Source organism: Mustelus asterias, chromosome 4 (assembly GCF_964213995.1).
Source record: "Mustelus asterias chromosome 4, sMusAst1.hap1.1, whole genome shotgun sequence".
NCBI classification, from domain to species: domain Eukaryota; kingdom Metazoa; phylum Chordata; class Chondrichthyes; order Carcharhiniformes; family Triakidae; genus Mustelus; species Mustelus asterias.
In genome coordinates, this window is record NC_135804.1 from 35,634,490 (window position 1) to 35,658,988 (window position 24,499).

At 43.6% G+C, this 24,499-nt stretch overlaps 1 protein-coding gene across 4 annotated transcripts in view; it reads left to right on the top strand.

The window, feature by feature from the left end:
- Positions 1-24,499, top strand: part of orc6 (origin recognition complex, subunit 6) — a 40,730-nt gene that overhangs the window by 2,851 nt on the left and 13,380 nt on the right. For 2 of the 4 annotated variants that reach the window (XM_078210819.1, XM_078210821.1), the window contains exons 2-3: positions 9,376-9,505; positions 12,282-12,445. In XM_078210819.1, coding sequence (XP_078066945.1) covers positions 9,376-9,505; positions 12,282-12,445 — 294 coding nt within the window. Of the gene's footprint in view, positions 1-8,722; positions 8,850-9,375; positions 9,506-12,281; positions 12,446-24,499 lie in introns of those variants that run through there. The other 2 variants (XM_078210822.1, XM_078210823.1) reach the window with 2 other exon arrangements.

Genomic DNA, 24,499 nt, shown 5'->3' on the forward strand with positions numbered 1-24,499 from the left:
ATGCCTTCTTAACAACCTTATCTACTTGATTCCCAACTTTCAGGGATCTATGCACACATACACCTAGATCCCTCTGCTCCTCCACACTATTCAAAGTCCTCCCGTTAGCCCTATACTCAACACATCTGTTATTCCTACCAAAGTGAATTACCTCACACTTCTCCGCATTAAACTCCATCCGCCACCTCTCGGCCCAACTTTGCAACCTGTCTAAGTCTTCCTGCAAACTACGACACCCTTCCTCACTGTCTACCACACCACCGACTTTGGTGTCATCAGCAAATTTGCTAATCCACCCAACTATACCCTCATCCAGATCATTAATAAATATTACAAACAGCAGTGGCCCCAAAACAGATCCCTGAGGTACACCACTTGTAACCGCACTCCATGATGAATATTTACTATCAACCACCACCCTCTGTTTCCTATCCGCTAGCCAATTCCTGATCCAATTTCCTAGATCACCCCCAATCCCATACATCTGCATTTTCTGCAGAAGCCTACCATGGTGAACCTTATCAAACGCCTTACTAAAATCCATATATACCACGTCCACTGCCTTGCCCCCATCCACCTCCTTGGTCACTTTCTCAAAAAACTCAATAAGGTTAGTAAGGCACGACCTACCTGCCACAAAACCATGCTGACTATCACCTATCAATTCATTACTCTCCAAATAACTATAAATCCTATCCCTTATAATTTTTTCCAACATCTTGCCGACAACAGAAGTGAGACTCACCGGTCTATAATTCCCGGGGAAGTCTCTGTTCCCCTTCTTAAACAATGGGACAACATTCGCTAACCTCCAATCTTCTGGTACTATACCAGAGGCCAACGACGACCTGAAGATCAGAGCCAGAGGCTCTGCAATCACTTCTCTTGCCTCCCAGAGAATCCTTGGATAAATCCCATCCGGACCAGGGGATTTATCTATTTTCAGACCCTCCAGAATATCCTGCACATCCTCCTTATCAACTGTAATACTGTCTATTCTACTCCCTTGCAACCCAGTGTCCTCCTCAGCTATATTCATGTCCCCTTGCGTGAACACCGAAGAGAAATATTGGTTCAATGCTTCACCAATCTCCTCCGGTTCCACACATAACTTCCCTCTGCCATCTATAACTGGCCCTAAACTTGCCCTAACCAACCTTCTGTTCTTGACATACCTATAGAACGCCTTAGGATTCTCTTTAACCCTATCCGCCAAAGTCTTCTCATGTCCCCTTTTAGCCCTTCTAAGCTCGCTCTTCAACTCCCTCTTAGCCAATCTAAAGCTTTCTAGTGCACTACCCGAGTGCTCACGTCTCATCCGAACATAAGCCTCCTTTTTCTTTTTAACCAACAAAGAAACTTTTTTGGTGCACCACGGTTCCCTAGCCCTACCAATTCCTCCTTGCCTGACAGGGACATACCTATCACAGACTCGCAGTAGCTGCTCCTTGAAAAAAACTCCACATGTCGGACGTTCCCAGTCCCTGTAATCTCCTAGTCCAACCTATGTTTCCTAATTCTCTCCTAATAGCCTCATAATTACCCTTCCCCCAGCTAAAACCACTGGCCCGAGGTTCATGCCTATCCCTTTCCATCACTAAGGTGAACGTAACCGAATTGTGGTCACTATCACCAAAATGCACACCAACTTCCAAGTCTAGCACCTGGTCTGGCTCATTTCCCAGCACCAGATCCAATATAGCCTCACCTCTAGTTGGCCTGTCTACATACTGAGTCAAAAAACCTTCCTGCACGCTTTGAACAAAAACTGACCCCTCTAACGAGCTAGAGCTATAACAATTCCAGTCAATATTAGTCAAGTTAAAATCCCCCATAACAATTGCCCTATTACTTTCACTCCTAAGCAGGATTGACTCCGCAATCCTTTCCTCAACCTCTCTAGAACTTTTAGGAGGTCTATAAAAGACTCCCAACAGGGTGACCTCTCCTCTCCTATTTCTAATCTCCGCCCATACTACCTCAACAGATAAGTCCTCATCAAACCTCCTCTCTGACACTGTGATACAATCTCTGACCAATAATGCTACCCCTCCTCCTCTTCTACCTCCTTCCCTACTTCGACTAAAACATTTGAACCCCGGGACCTGCAGCATCCATTCCTGCCCCTGCTCTATCCATGTCTCTGAAATAGCCACAACATCGAAGTCCCAGGTACTGATCCACGCTGCAAGTTCACCCACTTTATTGCGAATACTCCTGGCATTGAAGTATACACATTTCAAACCCTGCTCCACCCCACCTCTGCAATGCCGTGCATTGCAGTCCCCATCCATGCATCCCTCACTTTCAGCCCCACTACTCAGGATCTCTCCCCCCCCCCCGAATCAGTTTAAACCTCCTTGCATGGCCTTAGCAAATTTACCCCCCAGGATATTGGTCCCCTTCTGATTAAGGTGTAGACCATCCTTCTCATAGAGGTCACACCTTCCCCAGTACGAGCCCCAATTGCTTAAGTACCTGAACCCCTCCCTCCTGCACCATCCCCTCAGCCATGAATTCAAACCTTCCCTCTCCCTATTCCTCTCTAAACTATCCCGTGGTACAGGCAAGAGTCCAGAGATAACCACTCTGTCAGTCTTGGCCTTTAGTTTCCACCCCAACTCCATAAATCCCTGCCTAATATCCCCTTCCCCTATCCTCCCTATGTCGTGTGTCCCCACATGTACAATAACTTGTGGTTTATCTCCCTCCCCCCTAAGAATCCTGAATACCCTGTCAGACACATCCCGGACCCCAGCCCCTGGTAGGCAACACACCAACCCTGAGTCCCTACCTTTAGTTCCGACCCTCCTATCTGTCCCCTTAATTGTGGAGTCCCCAATCACAAGGCCCAGTCTTTTACAGCCCCTAACCACCTGAGCTTTCTCACTCGGCTCACCCCCAGAGATCTGCTCTCTATGCTCAGTTGATTCCTCCTCAACTGTAGCCTCCAGCACCGAAAACCTATTATGGAGGGGAACCGCCCCAGGGGATTGTCTTCCCGATTGCTTCTTACCCCTCCTCCTGGCATTGACCCAAGCCTCATTTCTAGGAGTTACTATTTCTCTATAACTCCTATCAACTTCCACCTCCGCCTCCCGAATTATGCGGAGTTCCTCTACCTCCCCCTCCAGCTCCTTTACACGCTCCTCCAGAAGCTGCAATCTAATGCACTTCTTACAACTAAAATCTCCTGAAACACTACTGGATTTCCTCACCACATACATCCCACAGGAGATGCAGCATACTGCCTGAACTGCCATCCCTGAAGCCATTACCAGCAAGAAAAAAAAAAAAAAAAAACTTCCCCACACTTCCCCAACTGTCACTCTCCACTGCAGCCCGAGCAGCACTCCCTCACTGAGACACCAACTGTCACTCTCCACTGCAGCCCGAGCAGCACTCCCTCACTGAGACACCAACTGTCACTCTCCACTGCAGCCCGAGCAGCACTCCCTCACTGAGACACCAACTGTCACTCTCCACTGCAGCCCGAGCAGCACTCCCTCACTGAGACACCAACTGTCACTCTCCACTGCAGCCCGAGCAGCACTCCCTCACTGAGACACCAACTGTCACTCTCCACTGCAGCCCGAGCAGCACTCCCTCACTGAGACACCAACTGTCACTCTCCACTGCAGCCCGAGCAGCACTCCCTCACTGAGACACCAACTGTCACTCTCCACTGCAGCCCGAGCAGCACTCCCTCACTGAGACACCAACTGTCACACTCTACTGCAGCCCGAGCAGCACTCCCTCAACCTCCCTAACTAGAGAGGTTGCAGTTGGAATAGTGCATCAAATTTCCATAGCAGGATTTGATTTTATCTTGGGGAATAATAAGGCAAGCTCAGAAATGCTAGTTTCACAGTGTGTTCGAACAACCAGTGAAAGAATCTGAGACACGACAGGAGGAACATCCTGGATTGTTTCCTGACTGTTGTGACTTGATCTCTGGCCCAAAAAACATACTGAAAGGGAAACATAGAAACTAGAAGCTGGAGTAAGCTATTCGGCCCTTTGAGTCTGCTCCACCATTCATTTTGATCATCGAATTCAATATCCTGATGCCCCCCCCCCTCAATCCTTTGATTCCTTTAGCTATATCTAATTTCTTCTTGAAATCAGACAACGTTTTGGCCTCAACTACCTTCCGTGGTAATGAATTCCACACGTTCACCACCCACTGGATGAAGCAATTTCTCCTCGCCTCAGTTCTAAAAGGTTTACCCCTTATTCTCAAACTACGATCCTAGTTCTGGAATCCTCCACCATTGGAAGCATCCTTTCTGAATCTACCCTGTCTAACCCTATCAGAATTCTATAAGTTTCTATGAGATCCCCACACTCTTCTAAACTCCAGTGAATATAATCCTAACCGACTTAGTTTCTCCTCATATGACATACCTCTAACCCAGGAATCAGGCTGGTAAACCTTTGCTATTCTCCCTCTATAGCAAGGACATCTTTCCTCAGATAAGGACACCAAAACTGCACATACTATTCCAGAAACAAATCTATACCAAAAAAAATGACAAGAAATTCAGTTATCTGACAAAATTTTCGAAAACTTGAGGAAATTAAAGTTAACGAGACTGACATGTTTAGCCCATCTTCTTTATTAGAAATGCAAGAGACTGATCCTGAGTTGAAAGAGCTGTATCAAATAGCCTACTCCCAGACTGAATCAGAACTAATACATGAGTGTTATTATTTAAAAGACAAAGTGCTAATGGGAAAACAGAAGCCATCTCAAATACCAGAAATGAGGAGTGGGCCATTGTTAAATCAAGTGGTAGTTCTGAAATTTTATGAAAGGCTCACAAAGTTCCAATGGCAGCTCACTTGGGTATTAGGAAAACTCAGGCTAAAATATTAGAAGATTTTTATTGGCCAGTATTGCATAAAGATGGGATTAAGTTCTGCCAGACATATCATACATATCAGATAGTGCAGAAACCCCAATCATCTATTAAACCTGCACCCTTAATTCCGATACCAGCTTTTGAAGAACCATTTAGCAGTCTTCTTATAGATTGTGTAGGACCTTACCTAAAACTAGAAGTGGGAATTGGGATCTTTTAACAATTATGGATGTTTTGACAAGATTTCCTGAAGCAGTGCCTTTGAGAAAAAATACATCAAACGTGATAGTGGAAAAGTTAGTTCAATTTTTTACAAAGTGTGGATTACCTAAGGAAATATATTCCGATCAAGGCACAAATTTTATGTAGAAATATTCAGAAGTAAAGAACAGTTTGGAAATAAAACAATTTAAGTCTTAAGCTCATCATCCACAATCGCAATGAGCATGAAAAATAATTAATCAAACTTTCAAGGAATGTAGTTAGAGCCTATCCTCAGGAAATTCCTAATGATTGGGATAAAGAAATTCCATTTTTACTGATTGAGGCCATGAGTCAGCAGAATGCAGTCCTTTAGAACTGATATAGGGCATGAGACGGGAGGGTCTCTTAAATGAATTGAATAACAATTTATTAACCAAAGCTCTGACAATTTTGACTTGTGTGTCAAATTTCTGGGAAAGATTAACCAAAGTGTGTGAGTTGGCCAAAGAGCATTTGAAAATCATTCAACAAACAATAAAAGCTAGAGTTTGAAATTTTGTCCCTCAAGACAACGTGTTAATTTTATGTCTCTGGTGAACCATTAAAAGCTAGGTCCGTGGACCTTATCAAATCAAACATAAACTCAATGATGTTAATAACATAATGTACGCTGCAGACAGGAGGAATGGTCATCGAGTGCGTCTCATTGATATGTTAAAGCAATGTTATAACAGAGAAGATGGTCAGGATAGCAATAGATTCAAAGTGGTGAAAGATGTAGGGAGTGAAATAAAATATCAGAACATTGAGAATGAATCAGAAGTCGAAAATTCTAAAGTTGACCCTCCTGTAATCAGATTGAGTAAGACGGATGTGCTTAAATATTTAGATGTAATATTAAGTTGTCTTGCAGAAAGCTTTCCAGGCGATTTGTAAAACCTATTATATACTCATGAATTGATTTGTGTGACCAGGCTAGGGAAAATATCTTTGGCCATACCTGATGATAATGTAAAGGATGCATTACCCAAAAAGCAACATCCTTACAGTCACAATCCAGAGAAGTTAGCCCAAGTGAGGGAAGAGGTCACGTTCATGATGGAAAATGATATTATTGAACCAAGTCACAGTAACTTGAGTTTGCCTATTGTAATGGTATTAAAACTGGAATGGGACACAGCAATTCTTTCCAGATTATCACAAAGTTAGTGTGGTAACAAAGACAGATTCATATCCAATTCCACGATTAGAAGACTGGACAGGTAATGTTAATTTTTTTAAAAATGATTTATTGAAGGGTTATTGGTGAGTTTAATCAACTGAAACAGCAAAGGAAATATCAGCTTTCGTCCCGAGATGGACTTTTCCATTCCACAAAGGCATTGATAAATACACCAGCAACGTTTCAAAGACAAACAAACAAGGTTGTTGAAGCACTATGCAACTGAATGGTATATATTGAGGAGGAGTAGGCTATCTGGCCCCTCGAGCCTGCTCCGCCATTCAATAAGATTACGGCTGATCTTTTTGTGGACTCAGCTCCACTTATCCACCCACTCACCATAACCCTTAATTCCTTTACTGTTCAAAAATGTATCTATCTTTGCCTTAAAAACATTCAATGAGGTAGCCTCAACTGCTTCACTGCGCAGGGAATTCCACAGGTTCACAACCCTTTGTGTGAAGAAGTTCCTCCTCAATTCAGTCCTAAATCTGCTTCCCCTTATTTTGAGGCTATGCCCCCTAGTTCTAGTTTCAGCTGCCAGTGGAGACAACTTCCTGCTTCTATCTTATCTATTCCCTTCATAATCTTATATGTTTCTATAAAATCTCCCTTCATTCTTCTGAATTCCAATGTATAGCCCCAGTCTACTCAGCTTCTCCTCATAAGCCAACCCTCTCAACTCCGGAATCAACCTAGTGAATCTCCTTTGCACCCTCTCCAGTGCCGGTATATCCTCTCTCAAGTAAGAAGACCAAAACTGGACACAGTACTCCAGGTGTGACCTCACCAGCACCTTATACAGCTGCAACATAACCTCGCTGTTTTTAAACTCCATCCCTCTAGCAATGAAGGACAAAATTCCATTTGCCTTCTCAATTACCTGCTGCACCTGCAAACCACCTCCTTGAGATTCCTGCGCAAGGACACCCAGGACCCTCTGCACAGCAACATGCTGCAATTTTTTACCATTTAAATAATAGTCCATTTTGCTGTTATTCCTATCAAAATGGATGACCTCACATTTACCAACATTGTACTCCATCTGCCAGACCCTCGCCCACTCACTTAGACTATCTATATCCCTTAGCAGACTTTTTGCATCCTCTGCACACTTGCTCTGCCACCCATCCTAGTGTCATCTGCGAACTTTGACACACTACACTTGGTCCCCAACTCCAAATCATCTATGTAAATCGTAAACAATTGTGGTCCCAACACTGATCCCTGATGATTTTGTTGTGTTTAGCCAAACCTGAGAGAAACACTTCCAATACTTGAACAAATTGTTTGATCGCATATCAAAGCCAAATTGATCATAAACGTGACAAAAAATGAATTTGAATCACATTGTGGGATAAGGCCAAGTAGCACTTGGAGAAGGAAAAATAAAGTTTCTCTTGGATTTTCCAGTGCCCAAGACAAAAGAAGAGTTTTTGCAGTACATCAGCATGGTGGATTCTATCAGAAGCTCATTCTGAACTTCAGCACTGTTGTCCTCTGACAAGCTTCTTAAAGAAAGGCAAGACGTTTGAATGGATAAAGGAATGTCAAAGTGCCTTTGCTTGCTCGAAAGCTGTACTGACTACCACATTGGTTTTAACAACATGCTAAGTCATTTAAACTGGCTGCTGATGCCAGTGACATAGATGTTGGAGGATGGACTGGGGATTGAACAGTCAGTCAGTTACTTTTCTCAAAAGTTAAATTTTTGCCAGCAGAAATAATCAATTGTGGAAAAATAGATTCTACAACATTTTGGAAATCTACATATCTTAACAACTATGCGGAAACCTTTATATGGACCATAATCTTCCATCCTTTTTAGCAAAGTTTCATGCCAAGAATCTGGGACTATTTCATTGGAGCCTAATGCTATAACCACATAATTTGAAAATCATTCATGTTGTGGCAAGAGACCATGTCATAGCAGATATTTTATCAAGAGTAAATATGGTGAAACAGGGATGCTGTGATCAGAATGGACTTGTGTAGAATATGAATTTCTAAAAGAAAATCAAGTTAGGATCTACCTATCAAGCCAGGTTTCACTCGGGTCTGACCAGTATTTAACATCGACTGGGATTGTAACTTGTGAACCAAGAATGAAGGCAGAGACTTTGAAGGGGGATGCAGGATAATGTAAATAATGTGCTTCAAGGAGGCAGTGACTTATGTAAATAGTTAGTTTATCAGTGATGTAAGGTCGTTTGACAGCAGAGTGTGCTGAGAAAGAATGAAGCCTCGTCCTAAACCTTATTCTATGCATAGTTAGAAGAATGTTTAATAAAAGTTAGTTTACCAACAGCCTTACCTCCAGCAACCTCTATCAATCCTAACCAAGGACAACCTCAGCTTAGACCTACAATGATGTTAACAGGTTCAGTACTGCATATGATTGAATTTAATGAACATGCCTTTTTTAGCAGAGGAAATCTGAATGAATATCCTATTAATTGTCACCGAGTTCCAGTTGTGCTCCATTCATGGGTGATAATGCTGTGGCTTTCTTTTTACACAATGCCAGGTGTCATCTCAACACTTAATGGGCACTTAAGGTAATTTTCCCAAAATAAATAAATACACTTGCGAAGCGCATTCTTCTGTGATCTATTTTGTTAAACAAGATGTTTAAATATGCATTCACATTTCTGTCTGAGTTGCATGAAATTTTAAAAACTAAGCAAATTGTGTCTGAAATTTGAATATTGAGGAGACACAAACATGCTGGGCTGAATGGCCTCTTGTGTAGTAACATTCTGAATCTGAACATGCTGGATCTTTTGGTGTTTGTATTTTCAGGAGGTTGAGCACAAAGTGTTTTGGGCTATGTGTCTATTGTAGCTTTTAATTTGAAAGATTGGCTTTAAGTTCATTTATAAGCCTGAAATGCTTTTGTTTTTTACAACTGTGAAGTGAAATTTAAGTGTCTTTGAAGTTCTTTATCTGTTTTATAATGAATGAAAATGTATACGTTCCCTTTTCAAAAGTAAGTATGTGTCAAACTTTGATATGAAATGTTCTGTTGCCCTTTTATCCATCTGGCACAAGGGAATATTTCAGATGCCTTGTCTTGTGTTTCAGGAAAGCAGAAGAATACTTGCGCCTGTCAGAGGTGAAATGCACAGGATTTTCTGCGCACGTGACAGCAACCAGCCGTGCAGTAATGTGCCTTGACCTTGCAGCAGCTTCTCTTAAACATCCACTTGACAAGGTAAGCCTAAATGGATAAAGTAGTTGGGATATTGCAGATTGTATTAGGAGCTGTGCATTGAGGAATTGGGGCTACAACAACTATAACCTTGCTCCATGTCCCTACATCATCAGACTATTTTGACAACCTGACCAGTATGAACAGAAACCTCTTCCAAAAAAATAATGGAGAGACCTAAACCATTGTCAAACTCTGTGACCTAGTCATTGAGGCCGCGATTCTCCCAAAAACGTTCTAAGTGCGTAATTCCCGGGAAAACTGGTGTAAATCCCAATTTTTTTTAAAGTGGGAGTTCACACTAGAATCTCCCACACTGTGCAATGCAGAGGTCACAATTGTGAATATAATTAAAAGCTCGGGGGGGAGGGAGGGGGGGACCTATTCGCACCGCAGTCTGACAGTTCCAGGCCTCTGCACATACACAGTTGCTCCTATTTGTCAGTCTGCAGTTTGCTGGCCAGCTTCATCACAGGCCAGTCCCGACCCTACACACACACACACGTCCCATCCTGGACCACTCGATCTCCAACAGCCCCCCACCGTAGCCCGCCAGATCACTGGCCTTCCTCCAGCCCTGTCCGATACCCATGCAGAGTGGCAGCAGGATCCCCACTGATCGCCCCCACCAGGCCCTACCTACGGCACTGCCAGATGCCCAGTGGGCAGTGCCAAGGTGCCCCTCGGTGTGGGCATTTTGCCCCTTGGGCAGTGCTGGGGGCACAGGCTGGCACTGCCACGGTGCCCATGCCCAGGGGGCACCACCTCCCCACAGCCCAACTCCCTGGGGGGCCCTGCTTGCCCCCCTTTCACTTCAGAGGAGTCGTCTTGCTAATTCCCCAAAAGTGGGGAGCTAGTCTGAACCTCGCTGGAGTGAAATACTCCTGACGGGGTGGGAGATGCTAGCGGGCCCAGAGAATTCAGTCCTGGGCCCACCAATCACATTAAAAAGAGATGTAAAATATATTAAAATGACTTACCTGATGTTCCCGCTGGTTTCTAGTGTGGTTCAGAAGGCGTCGGATATCCAGCGCTGGGAGTTGCCTGCACATTGGGAATGCATGCGCAAATCCCGTGAATTGGCCGACACGCGATTCTCCCGGCCCGCCGTGCTAAAAAATTAGTGCGGCGGTATGAGAGAATCGTCCCCTGACTCTATCCTTCTGCCTGGCAACTGTCTGAGGCTGAACTCAAGGCAAGCTTGGTGTCATACTTGACCCTGACATGAGCTTCTGAACACATATCCACAGCATCAGTAAGATTGCTCTTTCCACCTCTGTACCATTGCCCCACCTCTGCTCCTGCCTCAACTCCCCTGTTGCTGAAACCCTTATACCTGCATATGTTACCTCTGGACTTGACTATCCCAGTGCACTCATGGCTGACTTTCCAATTTGCACTTTTCATAAACATGAAATCATCCAAAACTCAGCTTCCTGTATCCTAACTCACTCTATTCACCCACCACACTGTGCTCACTGACCTACACTGACTCCTAGTAAAGCAATGTTTCGATTTTTAAATTGTCCCTCTTATTTTTAAATTCCTCAATGGTCTCAATCTCTAAACCCCTCCGACCCTATAAACCTCTGATATCTATGAGGCACCAATTTTGGCACCTTGTGCAGACCTGACACTGGGGTTATGCTTCAGTATTCTGCAATTAACAGAAAGAGTTGTCTTGTAAACATTGCTGTTTGTGATTTCTCAAGAATATGCTTTACTGGAGACTAAAAGGTAGGTGGATAATTAGCCATAGTCCATTGGGGACCATAGCGTCTCTATTAGAGAGAGACAATTGATTTATATAGGTTGAGAGACACCATTCTGCATCAAGCATGAGGCAGGTCGCAAGTCTGTCAGCTGGAATAGGAATTAAACTCATACTGTTGGCATTCTTCTGAATCACATGCTACCCAACTGAGCTAATTGGCCTCGTCCTGAGACTAAAATAATGACTTGCATTTATATAGCACTGTCATGACTTTAGGACTTCCCAAACACTCTGAAATGAATGCAGGTACTTTTGAAGTGTTGTGTCTGTTATAATAATGGAAATCTGGCATCCAATTTGTGCACAGCAAGCTCCCACAAACATCAGTAAAATAAATGGCCAGATTAGCTATTTTCAGTGTTGGTTGAAGAATAAATATTGGCTGGGGTATCAGGGTAACTCCTGTGCTCCACTTTGAACAATGCTATGGAATCAAATGGGACTTTACAACATGGATATTACGGTGAATCTATGACTAATCAATTTAATTAAATTAGCCTCCAATTCTGCTTTTGTCAGATTTGGTGCGTAGATTACATAGAGCAGTATGTTTGTGATTCAAAGGCAAAAACCAAGTTCTGGGTTCAAGCCCCACTGCAGGGCTGGAGCACAAAAATTAAGGCTGACGTTCCAGTGCACGCTTGTCTTTCGAATGAGATGTTAAACCATCTGCCTGCTCTGGTGAATATTAAAGATCTCATGGTATTATTTCTAAGAAGAGCAGGGTTGTTATCCCAGTGTCCTGACTAATATTTACCCTTCAATCAGCACTGAAAAAAGAGATTATGGTCGTTATAACAGTGTTGGTTGTGGGAGTTTGCTGAGAGCAAATAAGTTGCTGGGTTTCCTACTGCAACAGTGTCTACACTTCAGACTACTTCATTGTCTGTAAAACAGCTTTGAGATGTCTGGTGGTAGTGAAAAGCACAACATAAATGCATGTCTAATTTTCCCCTCTGTGGCTGTGAAGATGACTTTTGGTCATTTAAATTTTTACATTTTAAGGAGCTTGTTCTAAGATTATCTGGATTGCAAAAGAAGGTTTATCAGCTCCATTTGAAAGCCATGGAGAGTATCCTTGGTCTGCATTCTCAGCTAGGAATTCGTGACCTGGCAGTTCAATATGGCTGCACAGAGGCAGTAGACACATCAGTCAAGATTCTGCAGAGGTAAATGTATTTTCCTTTTAAAAATCATTTTACACTATTTTCTGAAACCAGCTGGCTGTTGGTCTTTTAATTGATACTGTGTTTCCTTCATATCGATATTTCAATCATAAAGTAATATCTACTTAAGATGTATCTGGTCACTTTAACGTTAATCTTGCTGAGATTCTCTCTGCTGACTTACTTTCTCTGAAGAATATACACATCACTATCTGGTGTGTAAAGATAGTAAATCGATACCGTTTGGGTAGAAAACATAGTGGAGATTATTTATTCATTTCACGTGCGTAACAATCACTTAATATTGTTTACCTAGCCACAGGAGCCAGGAACCAAAGCTAAATTATACTGAATTGTTAAGTCATGAGGCCCTCATACCAAGACTAAAAATTAGACTTTGTCTTAGGAATAGCTTAAATAGGTTTTTGAGGAGAGTGCACTGTGCTTGGAAATTCAATGATGAATAGTTCTGTAGCTAAATGGTACTGATCCTGAAGATAAATATGACAGCCTACTCCCAGTTTTTTAATCCATCTGAATGTTGGAAATGGAGGCTGGAGATTCCATGATGGTTAGATGAAACTTCATAAGTAAGTTTTATTTAATGTATGCTTGTTGAAATTTAAGATTACTTGGAAAATTGAAGTCAAATCGTTCTACTCTGTAGCTGATCACTTATTCTCAGGCTAGTTTCAGATTCACCAGCCGGTGAAACCTTAGCCTCAGCATCTATGAAGCTCCTTAATAATTCTTTTTTAATGAGATCACCTTCCATTCTTCTAAATTCTCGGGAATATAATCCCAGTCTATTCAACCACTCCTCTTAAAACAGTCTCTTCCTTTTAGAATTCAATCTAGTGAGCTATTGCACTCCCTCCAAGGGAAGTATATAATTCCCTTGGGTAAGGAGGTCAAAACTGTACACTATTGTCTTGCTAAAACCCCACATAATTATAGTAAAGCCTCTTTACTATTTCATTCCAACCCCTTTGTAATAAAGGCTGACATTCCAAATTACTTTCCTACTAGCTTGCTGTGCCTTCACGTCAACCTTGTGTGATTTGTGTGCAAAGACATTCCAATGCCTCTGAATAATATTTCTCAATCTCTCAATATTTAAAAAATATTCTGTTTTTCTACTTCATACAAAATAGATAACTTCACATATTTATCTGATAAATGCTTGCCCACTCATTTAAACTATCCAAACCTTTTGCAGTCTTCCTGCATCCCCCAAACAGCATACTTTCTCATCTACCTTTGTATTCAGTAAACTTGTACATATTGTGCTCAGTAGTGTCATCTAAGTTATTGATATAGATTAGAAATAATGAAGATGCAAGCACAAATCTGTGCTGACCCTACCCAGTTACATAATTTTCTAAGTGTCCTGTTCTGTCCCTAACAATAGTAACTATCATTTTGTTTACTACTAATAGGCTAACTGGCTTGTGATTCCCTGTTAATTTGCAATCCATGGGGACTATTCTAGAATCTAGAGAATTTTCTGGAAGATCAAAACTAATGCATCCACTATTTCTGTAGTCATTTCTGTGTGTTCTACTATGAACACAGATGCAAAGGGCTGAATTTCCCCAACCCTGTGGAGACGTTGTTGGGGGCAGCAGGAAAATAGTGGGAGAATATTTTGCGACTGCTCTACCAACATTTTCATGCCACCATTCAAATTTCCCTGGGGTGACTGGAGTTTAATGTATGGCATCAAACATAAATTTGGGTACATAATAAAGCACATAACACCATATATGAAATAAAGACAAAACTGCAATATCCACTGTGCTGGTACACGAGTTCATGTCTTAAATTTCAAGTGCTACTATGTTGTGCCCCCCTCTGTGCCGGTTAGTGATGTGGGGGCAGTCTGCTGGCCTTGCTGTTCTGGTGCAATAGATGGCCATGGAAGAAGATCACTGGATTACACCGACTGCACCACCTACATTTGTGCAGTGGAAGCCTCTGTTATGGAATAGAATAGAATCTCTACAGTGCAGGAGGAGGCCATTCAGCCCATTGATCTTGCGCTGACAACGATTCCACCCAGGTCCTATCCCCATAACCACATGTATTTACCCTGATAATCCATGTATTTACCCTGCTAGTACCCCTGACACTAAGGGTCAATTTAGCATGGCCACTCAACCTAACCCGCCCATATTTGGAGTGTGGGAGGAAACCGGAGCACCCGGAGGAAACCCACGCTAACACGGGGAAAACATGCAAACTCCACACAGACAGTCACCTGAGGCCAGAATCGAACCTGGCGCCCTGGCTCTGTGAGGCAACAGTGCTAACCACTGTGCCACCGTGCCACCCCTATCTTTGCAGGAAGCAGCAGAGGGACCAAAGGGCCACTGTCAAATCCAGGACACCTTGAGCAGGGCCACCCTTTGCCTTCAGCCAACTGTTCCACGACATTTTCATGGCTCACCTTTGCTTCCATGCTTACCAGAAGCTCTTGGCCGCCTGGCAACAGGTCCATGCATCTGAGCCATCATACCTGCCCATTGCTCAATGTCAATCAAGGTTGTGATAATTTGGTGGCCATTGCACGGCTCCTGCACGTACTCTGTAACCTGGATATGTATCTTTTCGTGAAGGTTGCCACTGTGTTAATGGAGGGGACAATACATTCATAAGCCAGAGACTTGACACTACTTACGATGGACTTCTCCATCCTGCACATACTGGAGCAAACAGCGCCTGGGAACCCTGACAGATGCGCACACATTTTCCTCTGCTGATTTATAAGCGCTTGCTTCACTAGTGATCGCCAAGGCTCAGCATCTGCATGGAGCTGCGCATTGCTGGTCCTGCTCTTACTCCTCTGATGGGGACTGGGCACAGTTGTCATGTCTATGTCACCTCCTGCATGTATGTGCTGTGCTTACCAGCTGGTGCCCTACTTTCTAATCAAGCTTCATGCCTCAGGGGTTATGACAGTATCTGCGGGAGTGGAGAATGCACTGGATTAATACGGCATTGCATCCTCAGGTGTTGTCATCTCCTCTGAGCTTCTTGCTGGCATCGATGACCTCTACAATGCCACCTCTACCAGAGGCTCTGCAGGAGAGGCAATCACTGTTAATGACATTCCTTTGCAATCACTTCATCCTGGCTGTAGGTGCACTTGAGCTTGATATGGATATAATGGGCTACGAGGCCACGTAGAAATGACAAATGAGAAGGATTTGCATTTGCTGCAATCATGTCTCATTCTCCCTGGGCTCCACACCTCCCTCACCTTCTGCAGCAGCGTGGTCTGCTGTCAGTCTCTAATGCCGTCTCCTCCGTCTACGTTACCATAACAAGAAAGGTTACCCCACCACTCTTTATCTCCATATGCTTACATTATGAGCTTTCTTCTGAAACACCACAGTGTGATGTAATTCTCCTGCCAATGCACTGCTTATAAGGCTGCCCCAGTCAAGGTCACCATTGCACCACTGTGGGGGAGGCCTGTTGCATGTTCATCCATGTTTTATCATGCCATTGTGTATGCCCCTTGTCTTGCTCACCCCTAAATAAGTCATTGAAATCCTTCCAACACTGCGTCCAAAATTTGTGCCCATGGTACCGTAGCTGCTCACTTCGGGCACCTTCAGCCAGGCCTTTTTGTGAAGCTGGCTGGTTTCCTTTTCCTCCCATTTCTGGGAATAGTACCTCTCTCCTTTCCTGTACTGCCTGTGTGGAGCTCCCTTCCTTGCACTCCAAATGTTGTCCGACTCACTGCTTTCCACTGCACTTCTCTACAATCTTCTCTGTATGCAACTGCTATGAAGGCTGCAAACTCCCTTTTTAAAATGGCGCACTCTTGGTTTGATTTGATTTATTATTGTCACATATATTAACATACAGTGAAAAGTATTTTTCTTGTACACTATACAGACAAAACATACTGTTCATAGAGAAGGAAACGAGAGAGTGCAGAATGTAGTGTTACAGTCATAGCTAGGGTGTAGAGAAAGATCACCTTAATGCAAGGTAAGTCCATTCAAAAGTCTGAGAGCAGCAGGTAAGAAGCTGTTCTTGAGTCAGTTGGTATGTGACCTCAAATTTTGTATCTTTTTCCTGAAGAAAGAAGGTGGACGAGAGAATGTCCGGGGTGCATGGGGTCCTTAATTACGCTGGCTGCTTTGCCAAGGCAGCGGGAAGTGTAGACAGAGTCAATGGATGGGAGGCTGGTTTGCGTGGTGGATTGGGTTACATTCACAACCTTTTGTAGTTCCTTGCGGTCTTGGGCAGGGCAGGAGCCATACCAAGCTGTGAAACAACCAGAAAGAATGCATTCTATGGTGCATCTGCAAAAGTTGGTGAGAATCGTAGCTGACATGCCAAATTTCCTTAGTCTTCTGAGAAAGTAGAGGAGTTGGTGGGCTTTTTAACTATAGTGTTGGCATGGGGGGACCAGGACAGGTTGTTGGTGATCTGCACACCTAAAAACTTGAAGCTCTCGACCCTTTCTACTTCGTCCCTATTGATGTAGGCAGGGGCATGTTCTCCTTTTTACGCTTCCTGAAGTCGATGACAATCTCCTTCATTTTGTTGACATTGAAGGAGAGATTATTGTTGCCGCACCAGTTCACCAGATTCTCTATCTCATTCCTGTACTCTGTCTCATCATTGTTTGAGATCCGACCCACTACAGTGGTGTCGTCAGCAAACTTGAAAATCGAATTGGAGGGGAATTTGGCCATACAGTTGTAGGTGTATAAGGAGTATAGTAGGGGGCTGAGAACACAGCCTTGTGGGGCACCGGTGTTGAGGATGATCATGGAGGAGGTGTTGTTGCCTATCCTTACTGATTGTGGTCTGTGAGTTAGGAAGTTCAGGATCCAGTCGCAGAGGGAGGTGCCAAGGCCCAGGTCACGGAGTTTGGAGATGAGTTTTGTGGGAATAATGGTGTTGAAGGCTGAGCTGTAGCCAATAAATAGGAATCTGACATAGGTGTCTTTGTTATCTAGGTGTTCCAGGGTTGAGTGCAAGGACATGGCGTCTGCTGTGGACCTGTTGCGGCGGTAGGCAAACTGTAGTGGATCCAGGTAGTCCGGGAGGCTGGAATTGATTCGTGCCATGACTAGCCTTTCGAAGCACTTCATAATGATGGATGTCAGAGCCATCGGCCAATAGTCATTGAGGCACGTTGCTTGGTTTTTCTTAGATACCGGGATGATGGTCGTCTTTTTGAAGCAGATAGGGACCTCAGATTGTTGTAAAGAGAGGTTGAAGATGTCTGTGAATACCCTTGCCAGCTGATCCGTGCAAGGCCTGAGTGCTCGTCCGGGTACCCCATCCGGGCCAGTCGCTTTCCGTGGGTTGACCTTCGAGAAAGCTGCTCTGACATCTGCAATGGTGACTCCAGATACAGGTTCTTTCAGGGTGGAAGGCATGCTCTCGCTGACCTCTTGCTCAAAACGGGCGTAGAATGCATTGAGCTCATCAGGGAGGGGTGCATTGGAGCCAGTGATTTTACATGCCTTCATCTTGTCGTCTTCATCTCCAGCTCCCTGTAAGATCGGGGAGGGGGGGCTCACCCAGTGGTAAGTGTTGTAATATGCTTTTTAAGGGGTATAAGCACAACAGCATTAGAAGGGAAATGTGTCATGTGATCTAGTCTTGGTTTTACTTTGACTTTGAGCAGAGCACACTGCTCTGATGCTTTCAAGCTTTATATCGATGTATAACCGTTCTCGTGCCCAATCTTAAATGAATCCACAATGTGTTTACCCAGTCCCTTGTGAGCAGTCAGTGCCCTATGTCTTATACAGTAAATAAGCCTAAAATATTATGTCATTATAGCCACATGACATGGTGAACAGTGGTGGTAAGACAGATGGCAGCAAGATTAAATACAGGTAAAACATGGGGACTAGCCTTAATTATGCATGACCTCAACATGTAGTCTGCTGAGATGTGGTCTCATCAGACCACAATGAAGTCTCAGCATTGGAGAGTGTTGAAAATAGTTGAGCACAACTTTGGAGTGACAGCACCAAGCTCATGGATCCCTCATGATGAGATTGCAGTGCATTGCCTGTCAGTTCCACGAGTGGACAGTGCATCGAGAGGACCAGCATCAGGTTAGCTCAGTTAGGAAAGGTGTGTTACCAGGTGTGGACCTACTATTCAAATTCAAAATATTTAAACAGCATACAGAGCTATGGTTTCTTGATTCAGGCAAGTTTAAACCAGACAAGCAAGTCATAAAAGTTTGCCTTGCATTTGGGAATGAAGATCTGCACGTGTTGACATATCAGGATTAACAGAAGAATTGCTAAAGGATTCCCCAGAAATTGGACTACTATTGGAAGACTGGTTCAGAGTCGGTGAATATGGAAGCTTAACCTGATTAGTGTTCATGTCATATCGACAACAGCCTACAGAATTCATAGACCACTTAGAATCCTACAGTGCAGAAGGAGGCCATTTGACCCATCGAGTCTGCACCGACCACAATCCCACCCAGGCCCTACTCCCCTAACACTTTGACTTAACCCTCGCTAGTCCTCTTGATCTACATGTTTCAGTGTTACATTTGAGAGCAACACTTTTCAAAGCAGCTGGCAGATCTCGCATTCCATCACTGGCAGATCTCGCATTGAGCAAGTCAGTGCGTTTTTTTTTTCATTTACGGGATTTGGCTGTCGCTGGCTCGGCCAGCATTTATTGCCCATACCTAGTTGCCCTTCAGAAGGTGGTGGTGAGCTGCCTTCTTGAACTGCTGCAGTCCTTGAGTTATAGGTACACCCAGAGTGCTGTTAGGGAAGCAATTCCAGGATTTTGACCCAGCGACAATGAGGGAATGACAATATATTTCCAAATCAGGATGGAGAATGACTTGAAAGGGTATCTCCAGGTGTTCCCAGTTTATGTTGCTATTGTCCTTCTAGATAGTAGCGGTCATGGGTTTGGAAGGTGCTGCCTAAATAACATTGGTGAGTTCCTGCAGTGCATGCCACTGTTTGCACTTGGTGGAGTGATTGAATGCTTGTGGAAGGGATAGCGATCAAGCAGGCTGCTTTGTCCTGGATGGTATCAAGCTTCTTGAGTGTTGTTGGAGCTGCACTCATGCAGGCAAGTGGAGAGTATTCATTACACTCCTGACTTGTGCCTTGTGGATGGAGGACCAGCTATGGGGAGTCATGAGGTGACTTATTCACTGTGGATTCCTAGCCTTTGACCTGCTCTGGTAGCCACAGTATTTTGTATATCTCGTCCAGTTCAGTCTCTGGTTAATGGTAATCCCTTATATGTTGATAGTGGGGTATTCAGCAATGGTAATAAATAGCATGTCAAGGGGCGTTGGTTCGATTCTCCTTTTTTTGACTTCTTCTGACTTCCCAACTACCCATGACTATCTTCCTTTGCTGTGGAGATGCCAGCGTTGGACTGGGGTGAACACAGTAAGAGTTTTAACAACACCAGGTTAAAGTCCAACAGGTTTATTTGGTAGCAAATACCATTAGCTTTCGGAGCACTGCTCCTTCGTCAGATGGTGAGAACACCATCTACCAGATACACGGTACCTACTCTTGCAACTCGGCCAACGTTGTCTACCTGATACGCTGCAGGAAAGGATGTCCCGAGGCATGGTACATTGGGAAAACCATGCAGACGCTACGACAACGGATGAATGAACACCGCTCGACAATCACCAGGCAAGACTGTTCTCTTCCTGTGTGGAGCACTTCAGCAGTCACGGGCATTCAGCCTCTGATCTTCAGGTAAACGTTCTCCAAGGCGGCCTTCACGACACACGACAGCGCAGAGCCGCTGAGCAGAAACTGATAGCCAAGTTCCGCACACATGAGGACGGCCTAAACCGGGATGTTGGATTTATGTCACATTATCAGTAACCCCCACAGCTTACCTCCTGGATTTGCGGGCTATCCTGTCTGGAGACAATACACATCTCTTTAACCTGTGCTTAATGCTCCCTCCACCCACATTGTCTGTATCTTTAAGACTTGATTAGCTGTAAGGATTTGCATTCTAATCAGTATTCTGTAACTTGATTTTGTGTCTCTGTGCCCTGTTTGAGAGCACATTTCCACTCCATCTGACGAAGGAGCAGCGCTCCGAAAGCTAATAGTATTTGCTACCAAATAAACCTGTTGGACTTTAACCTGGTGTTGTTAAAACTCTTACAGTATCTTCCTTTGCGCCAGGTATGATCCAACCAGCAGAGGGTTTTCCGTTGATTTCCATTGACTCCAGTTTTGCTAGGGTTCCTTGATGCTACATTCTGTGAAATGCTGTCTTGATGTCAAGGGCAGTCACTCACTCCTCACCTCTGGCATTCAACTCTTTTGTCCATCCTTGAACCAAGGTCAGGAGCTGAATGACCCTGGTGGAAACTAAATTGAGTGTCGATGAACAGATTATTCCTGGCACTTTTTCGATTAGTAGAGGGGTAAATAACCATGGGTTATAGGTTTAAGTTAAGAGGTAGAAAGTTAAGAGGGGCGTCGAGGAGAAATCTTTCCATTCAGAAGGCGGTCGGAATCTGGAATTCACTGCCTGAAGGGATGGTTGAGTCAAAAAGTCTCGTAACATTTAAGAGATATTTAGGTATTAACTTGCACTGCCATAACCTCCAGGCTACGGGCCAAGTGCGTGAAAATGGGGTCATTTTTTTCATGATGTGGAGATGCCGGCGTTGGACTGGGGTAAGCACAGTAAGAAGTCTCACAACACCAGGTTAAAGTCCAACAGGTTTATTTGGTAGCAAATACCATAAGCTTTCGGAGCAGAGCTCCTTCGTCAGATGGAGTGGATATCTGTTCTCAAACAGGGCACAGACACAGAAATCAAATTACAGAATACTGATTAGAATGCAAATCTCTACAGCCAGCCAGGTCTTAAATGTACAGACAATGTGGGTGGAGGGAGCATTCAACACAGGTTAAAGAGATGTGTATTGTCTCCAGACAGAATAGCTTGTGAAATTCTGCAGGTCCAGGAGGCAAGCTGTGGGGGTTACTGATAATGTGACATAAATCCAACATCCCGGTTTAGGCCGTCCTCATGTGTGCGGAACTTGGCTATCAGTTTCTGCTCAGCGACTCTGCGCTGTCGTGTGTCGTGAAGGCCGCCTTGGAGAACGCTTACCTGAAGATCCAAGGCTGAATGCCCGTGACTGCTGAAGTGCTCCCCCACAGGAAGAGAACAGTCTTGTCTGGTGATTGTCGAGCGGTGTTCATTCATCCGTTGTCGTAGCGTCTGCATGGCGTCTACCTGATACGCTGCAAGAAAGGATGTCCCGAGGCATGGTACATTGGGGAAACCATGCAGACGCTACGACGACGGATGAATGAACACCGCTCGACAATCACCAGGCAAGACTGTTCTCTTCCTGTGGGGGAGCACTTCAGCAGTCACGGGCATTCAGCCTTGGATCTTCAGGTAAGCGTTCTCCAAGGCGGCCTTCACGACACACGACAGCGCAGAGTCGCTGAGCAGAAACTGATAGCCAAGTTCCGCACGCATGAGGACGGCCTAAACCGGGATGTTGGATTTATGTCACATTATCAGTAACCCCCACAGCTTGCCTCCTGGACTTGCAGAATTTCACAAGCTGTTCTGTCTGGAGACAAGACACATCTCTTTAACCTGTGTTGAATGCTCCCTCCACCCACATTGTCTGTACATTTAAGACCTGGCTGGCTGTAGAGATTTGCATTCTAATCAGTATTCTGTAATTTGATTTCTGTGTCTGTGCCCTGTTTGAGAACAGATATCCACTCCATCTGACGAAGGAGCTCTGCTCCGAAAGCTTATGGTATTTGCTACCAAATAAACCTGTTGGACTTTAACCTGGTGTTGTGAGACTTCTTACTGTCATTTTTTTCAGCAGGAGTTTTAAAATGAATCGCGGGGCTGGCCAGCAATCGGGAGGTTGGCAGTATACGGTCACTGCACGTGCGCCGTTATCAGCGCATGCGTAGTGGCCCGCTCAGCATTCTACTGCCAGCCTGTTCAGCGAGAATAGGCCCGTTCCCTGATTTTTAGCATGATTTTCCCTGATTTTTAGCACTGAGGTACTCTGCAGTGCACAGAATATGGGAGATTCATTTTAAAACTCCCGCTGAAAAAAAACAGCGGGATTTACTCCAGTTTTTACATGAATTCGCCCTTGTGAACTGATATAAAAATGTGCTCCATTTTTATGATAGATTTATGCCCTCTTGTCTGATTCCACTATATAATTTCTTCATAATCTTGGGGAGTTCCATGAGATGATGCCTTAATTGTCTCCATTCTTATAGAGCAAAGAGAGCCTAGCTTCATGATCCTGTTCACAACTATCCTCTCATCCCTAGTAAATCTTTTCTGTTATTAATTTTGGTCTTGCTCAATTCCGTTTAAATCTGACCATTTAAGGTATGTTTCCTCTCCTACTTTTGCTTAATGGGTAGGTGGTGCCATACGGTTCAATGAAGGAAAATGAGTGTCACAATCTTTTTTGTAAATGCCTATATTACCCCAAGTTCATGTCACCCACAAATTTCAACATTGTTTCTTCAGTTCTTATGTTCAGTTTGTTTATGTTTTAAGTAAATAAACAACCCAACTTGAGACATTTTGTGGAACATCACTCACCACACCTTCCCAGTCTAAAATCTTTCTTTTAACCATTTTGCTTTCCCCCTCTCTATCCAAATGGAGTTTGGATAAAAAGGAAATGAATTCTCCTTAATTCCATATGCCATGATTATGTTCAAATGGTACTGTTGATGGGGGTTTTCTCTCAAGGCTATGTATTGCTAAACTTCAACCAATACAAAGGCTCATGAAACAGTGTACTGATTTTACGACGTGGCTTTATTAACCAAACGATCGAATGGGAGAATGATATAAAGTAGCCCAGCACTGCAGGTAGAGGATGCAGGCCACCCAATATTACTCTGAGATACAAAGCCTCCACAAGGGCAATTATACATTTACAAAATCATTTCTCCCACCTTTCCAGTGGGCATAATCCATTAAATGTTAATACAAATCAGTCAATAATCATCCTATTATTAACTCCAGCCAATAACAATCTGCATCTTGATCTCATAGGATTTCATTTCTCATTAATTACGGACATTACCTCCTTTCTGTTGCCCAGCGACATAAGATGCTGGACAGTGAGATGGGAGAATGATTCCCATCGACTTGAACCCACGTGACACACATCCGACTCTGAGAAATCCCTTATGTCTGCTTGCACCTGTGTTATCAGCTTGGAACTGTATAGTACTATTCATCAAATTTGCATTGGTAGCCATCTTGTTCCCGACAACTTTGATAACCATTGTCCTTTGGAATGCAGGCTCTTTCTACTACCTCCTCCCATCAAGCCCTGCTGCACCATGTCATTGACTGAAGCTTCACAAAATCCTAAAAGCAAACTACATTCATTTCATAAATTCAAAATGCATGTTTTTAAATGAAAAATACTTGTTAGTCATACAGAGCTATCTTCTACAGCAACAGCCCTTGTCAGCATTCCAATAGTCTAAGATCCTTCACTCTTAAGTCAGTATTGTGTTAGTGTTCTCAAACCTATGGTTATGTGTTTTATTAGCCTATTCTAACCCCCCTACATCAGGTACCTTATCAAGTTATTTTGAAAACTTATCCTGTTACCTTTTCAAATAATTCTGTAAGGTTCATCAAGCACAGCATCACCTTAGAAATCATGTGAACTAATCCTAATTAATACAGGCTTCTTCAAATATTTGTTAATTATGCACCATAATATAGATTTTAGTAGTTTGCTAACACTCTTAAATTCAGACTAACTGGTCTTTCTATTTGCTGACTTAATTGTTTCTTTTTTTTATTTAAAACAAAAAGCTGTGTTTTACTTGCCACTTTCCAGTCTGGTACAGTGTTTTTTTCCCTTTAGATTTTACAGAACTATTAACTTCCTCGGCTATTCTTCCTTGGCTTCTCGGGATACTTAGATTTAAGTTATCAGGTGCCAGTTATTTGTCTCAAATCTGACTAAATTATTTCAGTTGCTTTGATTAATAAACTAATTTACACCTA